At 41.3% G+C, this 17137-nt stretch overlaps 1 protein-coding gene across 2 annotated transcripts in view; it reads right to left on the minus strand.

Moving 5' to 3' along the window:
- Positions 1-3711: 3711 nt before the first annotated feature.
- Positions 3712-17137, minus strand: part of cnstb (consortin, connexin sorting protein b) — a 32328-nt gene continuing 18902 nt past the window's right edge. For both annotated transcript variants that reach the window (XM_037751420.1, XM_037751419.1), the window contains exons 4-11: positions 17057-17087; positions 13775-13861; positions 12331-12442; positions 11685-11706; positions 11519-11588; positions 10833-11122; positions 5558-5702; positions 3712-4581 (exon numbers count right to left, since the gene is read on the minus strand). In XM_037751420.1, coding sequence (XP_037607348.1) covers positions 4373-4581; positions 5558-5702; positions 10833-11122; positions 11519-11588; positions 11685-11706; positions 12331-12442; positions 13775-13861; positions 17057-17087 — 966 coding nt within the window. In that variant the 3' untranslated portion in view covers positions 3712-4372. The remainder of the gene's footprint in view (positions 4582-5557; positions 5703-10832; positions 11123-11518; positions 11589-11684; positions 11707-12330; positions 12443-13774; positions 13862-17056; positions 17088-17137) is intronic.

A 17137-nucleotide genomic window follows, 5' to 3' on the forward strand; every position in this document is an offset into this window, starting at 1 on the left:
TAGTTTCATCCATCCATCCTCTGAATGCTCTAGGTCTCTAGTTTCATCCATCCATCCTCTGAATGCTCTAGGTCTCTAGTCTGATCCATCCATCCTCTGAATGCTCTAGGTCTCTAGTTTGATCCATCCATCCTCTGAATGCTCTAGGTCTCTAGTCTGATCCATCCATCCTCTGAATGCTCTAGGTCTCTAGTTTGAGGCTGTAAAGTTTCATGAGGCTGTGATTATCCTAGAGGTCACCACAGGTCATTTTATACAGTGAGGTCAATTAAAAACAAAATGGTCTCACTACAATGAAATGTCTCCTATGGGGACTAACATCATCTCACATGAATACAGTTGGGCTCATTGGATCCACAAGAGTCTCAGCTTTAAAGTGATACCCAATTTATATAATTCAAGACTGCTTATGGACCCCAGTATGCAGAAATATTCAAATACACCATTTTAGTTGGTATAGGCGAAAATAACACATTTATACTGCATGCAAAAACTGCATGGTTTTTGCCCCAAACTGCATGTGATTATCATAAAGTGGGCATGTCTGTAAAGGGGAGACTCGTAGGTACCCAAAGAACCCATTTACATTAACATATCTGGAGGTCAGAGGTCAAGGGACCCCTTTGAAAAACGTCCTGCCAGTTTTTCCTCGCCAAAATTTAGCGTAAGTTCATAGCTTTATTTAGCAATCTTCCCGACAAGCTAGTATGACATGGTTGGTACCGATGGATTTCTTAGGTTTTTTAGTTTCATATAATACCAGTACCTTCACTCTAGCTTGACAAGCCAGCCCGTAACAACCTCTGAAAGACAGAATAGCAGCAGGGCCCGCCGGCGAGCTGTCAGAGTTTTAAGGGGTTTTAAAGGTGAGAAAAGCTGTTCACCCACCAAGCAACAGTTCAAATTAGCACAAGCCATGAAAAATAAAAGACAATGACAAATGTTCCTTAATTCATCTTTTGTTTGTATTCCCTTGTGGACACAACTGAACATAAATATTAAAACATATAAAGGTGGATTGCATAATGCAATATCCACAGGGACAAGTAACATTCATCACTTTGCAAACAGTGGGAGTTCAGAAGGAGAGATAAAAATGCATTTAAATCAGTAAAAAAAAACATTATTACAAGGCAATGGAAAAGGGAGCATGCTGATTCAATTTCATTTTGTCCGTTTCAGTAAAATGTAGTGTAAACAGGCGTGTTTTCTGTTGTTTTACTTGTGCCAGACAGGAAACACAAATGTTGGTCCATAAAGCTCTGCTTCTGGACAAAAATGATACAAAGACCGCATATACTGGATATTTCCATACTGACAATGTATGTTAATTTTTTTCTTCTTAAAGGTCCCATATTGTGCTCATTTTCAGGTTCATACTTGTATTTTGTGTTTCTACTAGAATATGTTTACATGCTGTAATGTTAAAAAAAAAAAATTATTTTCCTCATACTGTTTGCCTGAATATACCTGTATTCACCCTGTGCCTGAAACGCTCCGTTTTAGGGCATTACAACGGAATTGCAATGGAATTGCGTTGCTAGACAACGGCTTGGGTCCATGTTTACTTCTTGTCAGCTGATGTTATTCACATACACTGCAACAGGAAATAAACTGGGACACATTTAGAATGTTTATGTTTAAAACTGTGTAAATATTGTATATTTGTGACATCACAAATGGACAGAAATCCTAACGGCTTGTTTCAAACGCACAATTTCTGAATACGGGCTGTGTGTATTTCTCCGTATATTGAGTGTTTTGATAGTTTAACAGTATTTATATAGCACTCAAACCTGCTTTATAATATAAAAGACATGAAAATCTCACTTTTTACAATATGGGACCTTTAAACCACCTGTATTTTTGCTTGTTTTTGTATGTGATCTGGTGTGACACAATCCAAATGTATCGTCTCTGCATTGTTTTTTTACTAACATGAAGTAGCTGTCAGCACACTGCAGGAGGAGAGCAGATATGATCATAAATCCACATGTAAAGCAAAAAGTTTTAGGGTCATACACTAAAGGGTGAACATGAAAACACTGAGCGCCAAAAGTATAAACACAGGGTAAGTGCCTGAGCTTGTGGAGTTAAATTACTGCATTGCATACTGATAACTACAATGACTACACTGAAATGTATTGTGTTATAAGTCGGCAGACTTGATATGTCCATACCAAGAGCCACGCTCGTCCCGAATCCACACACGCAGCATCATTCATGCAGACTGGTTCATGATGCTGTGCTCAACAGGGCACCTTGTACATTAACCAGTATCACATACAGTACAACGTTTCTCTTTGAACTGGTCATATAAAGATGATAAGAGGAATGTTAAGAGTAAAACCACTTGTATTGAGGTAAACACACAGTCATGAAATTATCCTTTTCAGTGAAAGGCATCGTAAAGGCTCATCTGTATCTGGAATCAGGGTTTTTCAAAATAAATATGTCGCTGTATAATGTGGCTGATAAAGGTATACAGCCCTACAATATGGTCACTTAAAGTGGAAGTGAAACATTCAACCAAGTTCAGTTGGTTTACTAAATGGATTTCTACTCTAATGAACTATTATCTAACAAACATGACAAATGTCAGCATTTAAAAGAAAAAAGAAGCTTTGTTCCGTCTTTCGTGGCAATAGCGCCGCCATGTTGCAGTACTCTAGCCTGTGACGTCACCAGGTTGGTTGGCTTGGCTGAGTTACACAGATACAACAGTAGAGACCATGAAAGACGGAGATTGAGGAGACACAGGACAGAAGACAAAACAAAAGGGGGGACACTTGTATTGATCCTGGATGTAAAGATGAGTTTTACAACGTTAAAACCAAGGACAAAACTGTCCATGTCATAAACTGACGCTGAGACGGAGATCAGTAAGTTCCTGCAGCGCTGGCTAGTGTCACTGAAAGAGCTCTCAGACAGGCACTGAGTCCAGCTGCAGCTGACTGTCTCTCCATCTCGTGTCCTCTCCCCTCACTGATCACCTGTCTCTGTCTCTCCATCTCCTGTCCTCTCCCCTCTCTGATCACCTGTCTCTCTTCCTCTGCTGTCCGATTCACACCGTTCAAAGACAAGGTCGCTAAGAATATAAACACCAAAAGCACTACTTTATTCTGAAGCCCACTTTACAGCGTTTGTTTACTTAACTTGCCGGTAGCTTCTGCTTCTGCTAGCTTGCTAGCAGAAGCAGAAGGACTTACTAAACTCACTCACTCGGTTGAGTCTGTCTTTGAACGGTGTGAATGAGACAGCAGAGAAAGAGAGACAGGTCATCAGAGAGGGGAGAGGACAGGAGATGGAGAGACAGTCATCTGCAGCTGGACTCAGTGCCTGTCTGAGAGCTCTTTCAGTGCCACTAGCCAGCGCTGCAGGAACTTACTGATCTCCGTCTCAGCGTCAGTTTATGACATGGACTGTTTTGTCCTCCGTTTTAACATTGTAAAACTCATCTTTACATCCAGGAACAATACAATAGTGTCCCCTCTTTTGTTTTCTTCTCTCCCATGTCTCCTCAGTCTCCGTCTTTCACGGTTACTGTTGTATCTGTGTAACTCAGCCGAGCCAACCAACCAGGTGACGTCACAGGCTAGAGTACTGCAACATGGCGGCGTTCTTGCCTCCTTTATATGCTGACATTTGTCATGTTTGTTATATAATAGTTCATTAGAGTGGGAATCCATTTAGTAAACCAGCTGAACTTGGTTGACTGTTTCACTTCCACTTTAATAGAAATGTGTCAACAGAGGAAAAGACAATGGTAACATGAATTTAAATATCATCTTTTGACCCATTAATCATTCAAAAACATACACACACACACACACACACACACACACACACACACACACACACACACACACGATCCTAATGATTCTAAAGACATAAGTCAAAATATAACCGCCAGAACAAGAAAGCTTCTGGAACAAAAGACAAAGCTATGACAGCTAGGAATGTAATGTAGGGAAACATTTTCACATAGATAAACTACTTCTTCTGTTAAAATAGAAATATTGTTGAGAGCTGTGAGCCCTCTTGTGTGGCATCTGCAATGTTCAGCATAAGATGAAATATCCACACAAACAGTAGTAAACAGTAAACTCTGATCCCACAACATGCACGCTTGCGACGGTTTTTACTGTTTAGTGTTGCTTTGAGCACCTATTAGTTAGGCCTAAATCTGAGGCTGATAGCTCAAATTCATGAGTCTTAATGAGCCAAAGGAAAAAAAGCTCCAGTCTATGTTGGTCCCTTGTTGCTGCAGATTGGAGTCGTGCTCAGGAACTCTCTCATCCCCGCTCTCTCTCTTTTACACTGTCCGTTACAGCACAGGTGTCTGAAACATCTGGAATGGCAATTGAAGGGTCTAACTCCGGAGAGGCAGCCAGTGTCCGAGCCCTTCGAAGAACCTCCGTGCGTTCGTGATGTAGAAGTCGACATTGTGAGTGAAGTCGGTGCAAATGTTGGAGTAAGTGTCCACCAGCGTGCAGTAGAGGGCGGTCCCGCCTATGCTGATCACCACGGTAACCAGACACAGCAGCAGCAGGATCAGGCAGGAATCTCCGCCTACCTCATCTACAAGTAAGACACGGACAGATGTGATGTGCTTCTTGGTCCTAGAACATTCATTTCGATAGAAGGGTGTTTCTGCAACTACGGTCACTTTTGACTCTCGCAAATTAAAAAAATCAACCTCTATGAATTTGAACCATCAGAGTATGTAATGCATAGAAACAGGTACACAAAATGACATATCGTGGTTAAGATTTTAAACTCTAACATGTTTACTTTTTATGATTTTCATCACTTGTTCTTATTGAATGTCCTTACCGCAACATTACAATAACGTTCATTTTATACATTTTTTTAAATTCTATAATATTTTTAAGACATTTAAATTGTAATTTTTTTTTTTTAATATTGATATAATAGCGTTAAAAAAAAAAGTAGATTTCATGATTTTCTGAAAAATTTAGACAGCAACCATTGATGTCAGTTTTCATACACAAAAAATATAAAATATGTTTTATGACAGATATTGCAATTCTAATGTCTAAACACCTAAAGCTGCTGCGGAAACATCATTTTTGCTAACATTGCAAATAAATGGCAAATACGTGAGCTTTGACTCTTAGCATCTAATATACATGAATTCAACAGTTATTTTAAGTTAAGTTAAGTTGTTCGCGAATGCACGTGAGAGTGGAGCTAAAGAGCAAGACAAACACGGTGTGTGAGTGAAGGCAGACAGAGGAGCAGAGTACAGCAGAGACTCCGGTCCTGGAGAACAAAGCTACGGTCTCCCCCGCGTCCTCCGACCGCGGCCAACACTGTTTAACAGACGGGCTTCACTAGATACAACCAAGAGGTTTTGGTGCTTCCATGTAGTCTGTGTTGGAGTCTGAGTCTGAACAGCGTAGCCACACGCGAGCGCGCATTGGACACCGACCCGCAATGATTTATACGTGTAAGAAGTTACAAACAGTCCCTTTAAAAATGCCCGTTGTTACATAAACACCCAGAAATGTTTACAAATGACTTTCAACTGTACCTTGCTCAGTGCCGTCCTCTGGTTCACTGAAGCGAACTTTGCGTTTGGAGTTCTGTTTGGTATCAATGTCGCTCTGGGGAGGTAATCCATCCAGCGATGCTCTCCTCCTCTTCAGAATGGACACCAGACCATCTGGGGAGGAACTCTGAAGGAGACGCAGAAACAAGAGAAATGACCACTAAAGCTTTCCTCTTGTTTTAAGGAGGTTTTAGGGTCACTTTAGCCAGTACCTGATAGGCAGACTGGTACTAATATATGGTTTATGTCGAAGCAGCAGTAGGCAGAATATTTTTGGCATTATTGGGCAAAAATTAACCCTTCAGCATATTGTAATTCAAGAGTTCTGAGAGACTTCTGCACCTCCTAATGACTCTGTTTTCAGGCTTTAAAAAATGTAGCCCGTGACGGGAGACTTTGGCCAATCACGGGTCATTTCAGAGAGAGAGAGCGTTCCTATTGGCTGTTCATTCAACGGAGGAGGCTGTCAATCCCTCGTGAACTCCGATCAAAGGGTCAAACTAGGCAGCGCTGATCAAATATGAATCAATATTCTGTTACTGTAATGCCTATTTCTCTCCACAAATGTTTTCAGAATCATCTTGAAGTGTACTGTTTAGCTGTAAAATGAGAAAGTTTGCACCGGCTGGTGGGCGGTGCTTGGTGTTTCCTCAACAGATCTCAATATGGCTGCCGGGTCACAAACTTTCACATTTTACAGCTGAACAGTACACTACAAGATGATTCTGAGAACATTTGAGGAGAGATATAGGCATTACAGTAACAGAATACGGATTCATATTTGATCAGCGCTGCCTAGTTTGACCGTTTGATCAGAGTTTGTGAGTGATTGACAGCTGCTCAGAGACGGCAAGCTCGTCTCTGATTGGTTGTTTTCCTCCGGTCTGTGAAATCTTGCAGATGCCGTTAGGAGCACCAAAGGACACAGAGGCACATGATTTTTTTCAGATTACCTGTCTCATGCACTACTGCCAGGATATAGTGACCGTTTTATAAAAATAACTTTTCTTAATCATATTTGCTCCAACCTGCCTGCTGCTGCTTCAAGTGCTTTACAGTAATATATACATACCTTTGCATAAAGCAAGCATATTTGTCCACTCATATGTTGATAAGAGTATTAAATACATGAGAAAATCTCCCTTTAAGATACATTATGAACAGATGACAAATGTGCGATTAATTTGCGATTATTTCCAAATGAACTATGGACAATGATGCGATTAATCGTGATTACATATTTTAGAGGTCCCATATCGTGCTCATTTTCAGGATCATACTTGTATTTTGTGTTTCTACTACAACATGTTTACATGCTTTAATGTTAAAAAAAAAAATTGTCCTCATACTGTCCGTCTGAAAATGCCTGTATTTACCCTCTGTCTGAAACGCTCCGTTTTAGCGCATTTCGACGGAAATGGCAACAGAATTGTGTTGCCAGGCAACAGCTTGGGTCCATGTTTACTTCCTGTCAGCTGATGACATTCACATACACTGCAACCAGGAATAAACTGGGACACATTTAGAATGTTTACGTTTAAATCTGTTTAAAGGGTCTAAATATTGTAAATTTGTGACATCACAAATGGACAGAAATCCTGACAGCTTGTTTCAAATGCAGAGTTTCTGAATACGTGCTGTGTGTATTTCCCTGTGCATTGAGCGTTTCGATACTTTCACAGTATTTATATAGGACTTAAGCCTTTTTTATAATAAAAAAACATGAAAATCTCACTTTTTTTATAATACAGGACCTTTAATCGGTTGACAGCCCTACAGGAAATACGGGACCTTTAATCGGTTGACAGCCCTACAGGAAATACATCACCAAACATAATCAGAGACAGGGAGAAAACAGGCTCCACCAGCAGACTAATGTGAAACCTACTGTATGTTTTAGCATCAGCCAATTAGAAGCTTGGCTGAGGCGAGTAAACACAGAGCTTTCAGAGGAAGTACAGGTGCAACAACACAGAAGCACAAATTATGCTCTGTGTTTGAGGGACACAGCAAGCCAAGATTGTGTGTTCCAGTTGGAAATCATGATTTATTGTCAATATTTAGACAGACCAAAGTTAAAGGGATGTATTTCTGACATTGTACGCTATAAGCAGCAGTTACACTGTGCAGCCAACAGAGGTCAGTAACAAGAGTGCTTCCTAACCCTCACCCACCCTAATGAGAACCTTTTGACCTGATCATAATCTCTAAACAAACCACAGAGCAGAAACCATAACACACAGCACGGTCATATGCCGACTGCTGCAGTAATTTCTCAAGCTGTCAGCTTCATCTGCTGCCATCATTTATAGGTCAATTACTTCCTGAGGCCAGTGGGTCAATAGTAGCATAGTGGTGGTTATCACATTCAGTCAAGTCTGTACAGTCAGAGGCGCATTTCATGTTTGACTTCTGAGATTATATTGTGTTCAGGTCGAGTCCTGTTCAAATCACGATTTTCCATGTTACCACTGTGGAAATTGTGATGTCAAAGGGCAATACTGCACGGTTTGAGGAAACTGTCAGGACAAAGTCATGTTTGTGAGAGTGAGCTCTCTCTTATATTGCATTCACACCGAGAGCAAAGTGAATTTTCGCCTCAACTGAAATAAATTACTCAATTATTACTTAAATTCATGTGCTCCTTTGGAAAAAATGACCTATGCTATAAGAGATAGCCCACAACTTTTCTATAGGATATGGGATCCATGGATCACTTATATAGAATCTTCTTAACCTAACCTTTCTATGGTATTTACTTAATTATTAATTACGTGCCTTTTTCTTTTTTTCTTTCTTTTTTTTCTACATTTATTTAATTTATTTATTTATTTAAGGTTTCTATCTTACTACCATGGATTATATTACTGTAGTACTTATTACTTTTAATTCTAACTAACTAATTCAATTATTTAAAAAAATATTTTTATGTTATTTTTTCTGTAACTTTACCTCTGGGGGGGGGGAGGCTGGACCTGTCTCTGTGTGGGAGTGGGAAGCGATGTGTATGTGTGTATATATGTATGTACATATTAAATGTTAAATGTAAGATATATTTTTATTTGTATTAATGGCATCAGTGTTATGTTTGTTATGCTATGTTTGGAAAAAAGGAATAAAAAGAATTTTCCAATTGCAATAAATGGATCAAAAGGATGCCGAAATAACTATATAATAATGCTGATTTATAAAAGACGGAATTCACACTTTGCCAGGTCTGTCAGCAAGACGACAATCAAACAACTTATAAAATGCTTGTTTTCTGAACGGAGTTCGGATGGATCAGAGCCAGGCTATGCAGCTGTTCCATCAACACTCAACATAAAGTCATCTAGGCATAAATACGGCAGCGACGTTGTTGTTTCTACCATAGACAGTCTGTGGTTTATACACATGCATTTATACACAAAGTTTGGTCCGGTCTCTGGACAGATATGATGTTATATCATAGCTCTGGGTGCCCACAGACAGCTACAAAATGTATTTACTATCCTCCTGTCGCCTCTGACGTCCTGACATTGTTGAATCAGTGATGTAATCTGTGAATCGATTAAAATATTTACCGTTTACGTTTACGTTTACCGATTATTAACCGTTAACCGACAAGATTAGTGCCTCGTACCAGCTGCAGGAGCACAACAGATATTGGTTGACGGGAGTCTCCAGTTCACCGTCCGGGAGCGTTAACTTAGCAGCTACGATGCTGCGTGTAGTGTCGCGGACATGCAGACACTTTCCCAGTAAAAGTCTCCACCGCACATTTAGTTTAGTTTAGCAGGTTGTCAGCTGTGTGTCTGCCCGGCGGAACTTTAGCGAGTGACCAACAAACAGTGTGTGTGTTTGTGCTACGTTAGCAGCTCTAGCTTTGCCGGAGGCTTCGTTCTCGCCGCCGCACACGTAGTCTGAGTAACTTTAGTGAGTTCCCAACAGACTGTGTGTGTGTGTTGGTGGTGAGTGTGAGGTTGTTGGTGGTGTTCTAGCTGTGAACGTAGGTGTAGCAGTGTGTGGACACTTTATTTGTCGGTGAATAAATGCTATGAAACTACAACTCCTCCACTCCGCTCAAGAGAGACAGAGACCAGAGCCGACTTCCTGTATCCTGCAACTCCGGCTCCGCCTCTTAAGGTGGGCTGTTAAGGTGGACCAGCTTTTCTCCTTAAAGAGACAAGCCGCTCCTCTGAGCCGCTCAACTTTTGAATTAATTATTAACATTTCTTTTAACCGTTTTAACCGATAGCATTAATCGGTTAAAATGCTTAATGTCGGTTAACAGTTAAACGGTTAATTATTGACATCCCTAATGGGAATTAATTACAATATCATATTTCTCGCTTTTTTCATTTGTTGCTAGTCGCTTTTGAGAAACAAAGTTACTAACAGGGTCTGAAAAGACGCTTAATCTAGCGACAAAGTCACCAAGTTGGCAACTCTGCCACTACAAGCCTGCAACTCGTGCCACATTCGGTCAAAAAATATAACTTATCCCTTTAAATTCAAGAGGTTTGTCATAGTTTTTCTTGCTATTTCTGGCCAACTGCCATTCATTTATTCCAGCACTGGGCATTGCTGTTCCATATTTTCTGAATTAGTTGTCTAGTGACACAAATTCTGTTTCTTATAAAGTGACTGGAAACAAACTCCAAACCACCTCACGAGATGTGACTCAACTATTTTCATCGCAAAATAAATGAGTCCCACCCGTGCCCCACCCAGTCGATCCTCCGCTGGATTACATAACAGCCGTGATCCTGACCCAATCGACGCAAGGCCATGAGCCTGTACTGTACTGCTTGTTTGGAATAGCTCAGATTTCATCTCCACCTCTAGGAAGAACCAGGCCCCCTCAGCTCAGTGTTTGAGCCACAACGTGATGTCTTGGCTCAGGCCCCGGCTCAGTAATCTAGCACATTTGGCAGGGTAAACATCCCAAGTGTCAGGCCACGCCAGTGAACATGGGTGGAGGTTTTTTGAACATAAAGACATGGCGATGATCTCACCAAGGGACCACAGAGATCATTGATGGGAGTGTCCCAGCAAAAGACAAAGAGCTGTGGGTCAGAGAATAGAACTTGTAGGAATACAGTCTTACTTTCTGTAGGCATAACGGACAGGAGAGATCAGAGAGTGGAAGGGAGGACGTGGTGAAGAAAGGAAAGGAGGCAGGAAGGAAGGATGAGAAAGATCAAGAGAGGGATACAAGGACAGGAAAGATGTGTATTTATATAATGTGTATCCCCCCTACAAAGTGTATTCCTACCCCCTCTGTGTTGGACAGCTTGGCCAGGTCCTTGTCCGAAGCCTGGGGGACTCCTGTTGGCCACTCCACCTTCACCTCCTCCTCTGGCGTTTCCTCACACAGCTCCTCCTCCTCCGCTTCTACTTCCTGTCCTTCCTCATACATCTCTCCTTCTTCTTCTTCTTCCCTCTCCTCCTCCTCCTCCTCCTCACCTCCTTCATGATGGCCTGTCTGTGGTAAGGGAAGCCCCGACTCTGGGTTCATGCTTCGCTCTTGTTCTTCATCCTGGTGTGTTGTTTCAGGCCTGTTGACTGACGTGTGGGAGAAACACATGGAGATTGGTTATTGATTATGGATTATTACTTAAGCCTTACTGTGTGTGAACTTCAAGGTGTATTGATACAGAGGTCCTGTGTAGCTTAGTGAGTCCGTGAGTGGATTAGAAGGTAATGGAGCTAACTCTTCCAGGCTTAAAGGAGGCCGAGTTTACTCTATAGCCGAGTTAACTCTGTAGCCAATAAGCTAAGTAAGATGGTTAAAATGGTACATGTTGTACCTGTTTAGCATCAGTATGTTAGCATTGTCATTTTAAGCATGTTAGCATGCTAACAAGCTAAATTAAGATGGTGAACATTATTTGTACCTGTTTAACATGTTAGCATGCAGTTAGCATTTAGCTCAAAGGTACTACAGTAACACACGTTTACCTTCATCATGGCAGGGTTGTAGTGTCTTGTTCGTGCTTTCGGTGTCTTTCAGTGTTGCATTCAGCGTGTTCTGTTGAATCAAACATCGTTGATAATAATTTATCACGTAGGAAAGACTGAAATAGAGCAAGAATCAATATGGAAAGGGAAGGTTCACAAGTCTTACCTGCTCCACACTGATGGAGGGTCTGAGCGAGGCCACGGAGAGGATCACAGATAGAGACAAAGGAAAGCCGAGACAGGGGAGGACCAGACAGACAGCAGGAGAAAGAGAGAGACGGAGAGGTAGACAAAGGTCAGACAAGGTTAATGGTGTTACTTAATGTATTAAAAAGCTAATATCTTCTTCAGGCCTTTCCAGCAGGAGTCACATCAAATCCACCTGCATCAAATGACTGTGAGCTGCAATAACATACCAACAGAGTCACAGGATAGGCGGGACACGCAGACTGCTGTGTCTCTGTCTTATGGAGATCCCTATCCTGCGGAAATCTCTTTATGCCCCGTCAGAAATATTGACTTTTTCCAAATGATTCCCATGTGTGTCTGTATCCTCAGTGTATCTTCATGCATTATCAATGTGTTAGACTCCTCAGCGTGTCCACAGACAAAGATAGAGCCCAGTTACAGTAAAGCAAAATGGACGCTAAAAGGTTTCTGTCCGACAACGTTGAAGGTAATGAGAGGAAATGGATGGAGCTGTTTATGGTGGAAGTTTGTTCTGTCTGTATTTGGAGATATTGGAAACGTGACATCACTTTCAGCAACCTGCCTAAATTTCCTCTGATAAATGATGATGTAATGTGGTGTACCGGAGGTGTGTCCTGCAGATCTGGTTCAGCGTCTCGATGTGTTTCTGACTGATGCCGTCTGTCTCAGCGGGCAAACTGCTTTCATCGCTCTTCTTCTCTTTCCACTGGCTCTCTGGGAAGACATGAGGAGTACAAACAATAAACACACTATTTCTTTACACTTTTATTACATTGAAGTTTTTGATCATGAATAATATTTAATGGATATGTTCCGACACCATTTTTTCTTTCCCGATACCGAGTACCGATCTGATACCAGCGTGATGAATAGAATATCTTTGTCGCTTTTTAGACGATCTTTGTGGAATTTATCTCGTCGTTGGAATGCGGTTTCCAAAGTTTGCTGCTGCGGTTCCTCCTTTCTCCCCCCCCCCCCCCCCTTTGCCTTGGTGAAGTCGTCGCGCTCTCTCGCGTGATGTGTCTTCAAATGTTTTATAAGATTGCTGGTGTCGAAATTGGCAACAATAGTGCCATCCCACGATACGGAAGCATTACATATTTTACATATTAGGGCTGGGACGATTCACCTATCTCCCGATTCGATACTGTCACGATACTTGGGTGCCGATCCGATATGTATTGCAGTTTTTAAGTATTGCGATTCTACAAGTATTGCAATTTTTTGCAATTTTTGTTAACTTTTTTAAACACTAGACCATGGGAAAAAGTTGAATCATACACTTCTAGGGACTTTTACTTTGGAAAATATCTGAATTGATACAGTAAGAATGTTTGATTTTCAGAATGTATGTAGTCAGAGATGTCCTGAAGTCAAATATATCCTGAAGTCAAATATATCAGTCACTGTCAGGAATTATTTCTAAAAAAAATTTCAGCAACCCAAAAATATAAAGACTAAATACATTTCCCTCACTAATTACTGGTGTTTTCTTTTTAATTTATAAGGGACATGTAATGTTTTATACTACTAGTGAGTATAATCCAATCAATCTTATTTCCATAGATGTATTTTGTATATACAGTTCCCTTTGTAAACACCTTATTTTGAAAACCAGATGTAGTCACACGTACTTCCGCTAACTTTGCCAACTTTTCCGTTCATTAGCTCTTACAATTAACTCCGTTCTCTTTATCCATCCATTGTCAGCTCCATCGGGGCCGTTTGAATGCATTTAACATAAATGTCAGTATATGGGTGCTCTACAGTTGTAGTGTCGGCCCATTTGACCACGGAGATGAGAGTGCTGGCTAGCTGGACCGCACGTTACCGCGATACGATAACGTTTCCTGTCCATGACAGAGTTAGCATGCAGCTTTAGCCGTGATGTCTAGCTCGGCTTTTCCTGGAAATGTGTGAAACCCAAAGTGTATCCATCCTTTACTGGATGTGTAGTGTTTACCACGCTGGATTTAACATGTGAGGGTATGGGTATCGGAACAATTCTAATATTTTATAGAGGGATGAGACAAATGCATGCAGTACCCCAGTTGTCCTGCAGGGCGGCGAGGTTGAAGAGCAGACGTTCATGGTAGAGCTTCTCCAGCTCAAGGAACTGGATGGCCCACTGGTCTGGTAGCATCATCAGTTAAAGACGCAACAACTGAGACTTGCAACTGAGACTTTTAAACGTCTCTGCGCCTTTTAATAACCAATAAACCACAATCAATACAAAACTCAAGAGCGGCAGAGTGAATGGAACAGGTGACCTAGAGGTTGGAAAGATCCTCATAATGAAAAGGTCAATTAGAAGAGTGAAGCCTGCTCACTCACTTCATGTCAGTCAGGGTAACAGCATCAGATAAATGTGTCAAGAAATGTCAAAAGAGGACGGCAACATGTCCACTTGACAGGTAGCATTAAGGATAGAGGCAGAGGAAATTAGTCATTAGCCAAGATAAACGTGAGAGTAGCTAGTGAGAGAGAGGATGGATTTAGGATAGTGCCAGACATACTTTTTCCAAAAAAAAGGAAGCAAGGCAGCAAAGGAATATACTTATGCAGTATTAATTAGGGCTGTCAACGTTAACGTGATAATGCATTAACGTAAATTAGTTTTAACGCCACTCATTTCTTTAACGCATTATTGACATTATTAGCACATTGACACACAAACTGTTATGACCATTTTCAAAGGTGTCCCCTTGACCTCTGACCTCCAGATATGTGAATGTAAATGGGTTCTATGGGTACCCACGAGTCTCCCCTTTACAGACATGCCCACTTTATGATAATCACATGCAGTTTGGGGCAAGTCATAGTCAAGTCAGCACACTGACACACTGACAGCTGTTGTTGTCTGTTGGGCTGCAGTTTGCCATGTTATGATTTGAGCATATTGTTTTATGCAGTACCTGTGAGGGTTTCTGGACAATATCTATCATTGTTTTGTGTTGTTAATTGATTTCCAGTAATAACTTTATACATTTGCATGAAGCAAGCATATTTTAACCACTCCCATGTTGATAAGAGTATTAACTACTTGACAAATCTCCCTTTAAGATACATTTTGAATAGATGTGATTAATTTGCGATTAACTATGGACAATTTTGCGATTAATCGCGATTAAATATTTTTATATATCGACAGCCCTAGTATTAATACATTTAATCACACATTCAGTTCTAGTTTTGGATGTGGAAGTGAAGTGAAGTACTTCATACTTTTACATTTTAAATTTTGGGGCATTTAATCAGTCCTCTTTGATCCAGACTATGTTAGCTTTTCTGCTGTGATAAAAGATGAAACAAAAGGTTTCTGTGTCCATGTTATGATCATGCATAATACAAAAAGCAAGACTAAAGGAACGAGGAGAGCAAGAAATAAAAACTGGGTTTTCTAAAAGTTCCGAAATAATAAATCCTCCTTCCCCATACATTTAAGGGGTTGTATGTAAGTTTTTTTTATCATTTCATATTGGCAATGTGTGAAAAGATTGTAACCTAACCTAAAAAATTTGACCTTCGGCGACTTTCTGGGCTTCCTCTATCAGCCTTTAGACTGTTTTTAATGTGAAGAACCGGGGCCCGTTTTTCTGTGAAAATCCAAGAGATGCAACGTCATGCACGCCCGCTATTGCCTTTAGTCTCTTCAGCTTCGCTCCAGGGCTAACATTGTGCAACCATAGCTATTGTTTGGTTAGAAATGTAGTCAGCTAACGCTAAAAAACGACCAGCCCCCACCACAACTCAGACTCCAATACTAACTCCACCTAAGCACAAAAAACCCAAAGTTATATCTAATGAATTACGTCTTGCAAAAAAGGAACGTGATCGACGTTGAGGGGGGCGGCGGGGGTACTAGGATCAACGTCGACCGGGCCTTCGTTTGGTGAGCTAACATTAATGCTAAGTATGTGAAATATATAGTAATTAGGGATGCTAATTTTAAAAAATGTTCTTAACTGATAACCGACCGTCGTTAACCGCTTATTAACCGTTAACCGACAAGATTTGTGCCTCGCGTGAGCTACAGGAGCACAACAGACAACTGAGTCTCCATTTCACCGTCTGGGAGCGTTAACTTAGCAGCTACGATGCTGCGTGTAGTGTCGCGGACATGCAGCCACTTTCCCAGTAAAAGTCTCCACCGCACATTTAGTTTAGTTTAGCAGGTTGTCAGCTGTGTGTCTGCCCGGTTTAAGGATAGCGATTGCCCGACAAACAGTGTGTTATGTTAGCAGCTCTAGCATTGCCGGAGGCTTCTTGCTCGACGCCGCCGCCACACACATACAGTCTGTCAGCGCGGCGTAACTTTAACGAGTGTCCGTGTGTGTGTTGGCAGTGAGTGTGAGGTTGTTGGGGGCGTTCTAGCTGTGAATGTAAGTGTAGCAGTGTGTGTACAGTTTATTTGTCGGTGAATAAATGCTATGAAACTACAACTCCTCCACTCTGCTCAAGTGAGCGAGACCGGAGCCAACTTCTTTTATCCTGCAACTCCAGCTCGGCCTCTTAAGGTGGGCTGTTAAGGTGGACCAGCTTTTCTCCTTTAAGAGACGAGCCGCTCCTCTCTTTTGAGCTTTTGAGTTTATTATTAACATTTCTTTTAACCGTTTTAACCGATAACGTTAATCGGTTAAAATGCTTAATGTCGGTTAACGATTAAACGGTTAATTATTGACATCCCTAATAGTAATATTGTGGTTTTAGCTGGCTAATACTGCTAACGTTAATCAACATGATGCCTGTCAATCACGTTCAATCTTGTGTGTGTCACCTCACTGTTTTGGCAGATGCTCGTAGAGCGAGCGCGAGCAACAGGACGCTGACTGTCGTTGACTTTCGTTGACTTAGCGGCCACAGGTTTCACTGTTAGCAAGCCATTTCTGATTCTTACATAGAGTCCCTTTAAACCTTCTCACTTTCTCTATGCCTCTCTTTCCCTCTCCCCTCACACGTAAACACACAGTCCTCCATGCGGCTCACAGCTGTTGCCAGACCAACAAACAGCAAACAGAGCCAGAGGAAACTACTCCTGCACGCCTTCGGGGCTTTCAGCCAAAGTATGGGGAACACCCAGTAACTGAGGGTCAAATGAACGGATAGAAAACAACAACAAGCAGGCAGACAATGATGTGGCTGACAGCAAGATAGACAGCCAAACAAACATGGAAAAAATGATGAATGGTGATGAGTGAGTATTCCTTTGTCCCTATAGGGACACGTACTGGCTCGGTTATGACTCAGCTGGAAAATACTGGTGACTGGCAAATGTCACAATACATAAAAAACGAAACAAATGAGGTCACTGTGCACTTGAAAGGATACAATCCTCTTTGAGCGAGTAGGCCTCTGCAATCTGAAAAAAAAGAAGATAAGTGATTTAACAGGAGGTGCAGTACGTTGATT

This window comes from Sebastes umbrosus, chromosome 18 (assembly GCF_015220745.1).
Source record: "Sebastes umbrosus isolate fSebUmb1 chromosome 18, fSebUmb1.pri, whole genome shotgun sequence".
Lineage (NCBI taxonomy): Eukaryota > Metazoa > Chordata > Actinopteri > Perciformes > Sebastidae > Sebastes > Sebastes umbrosus.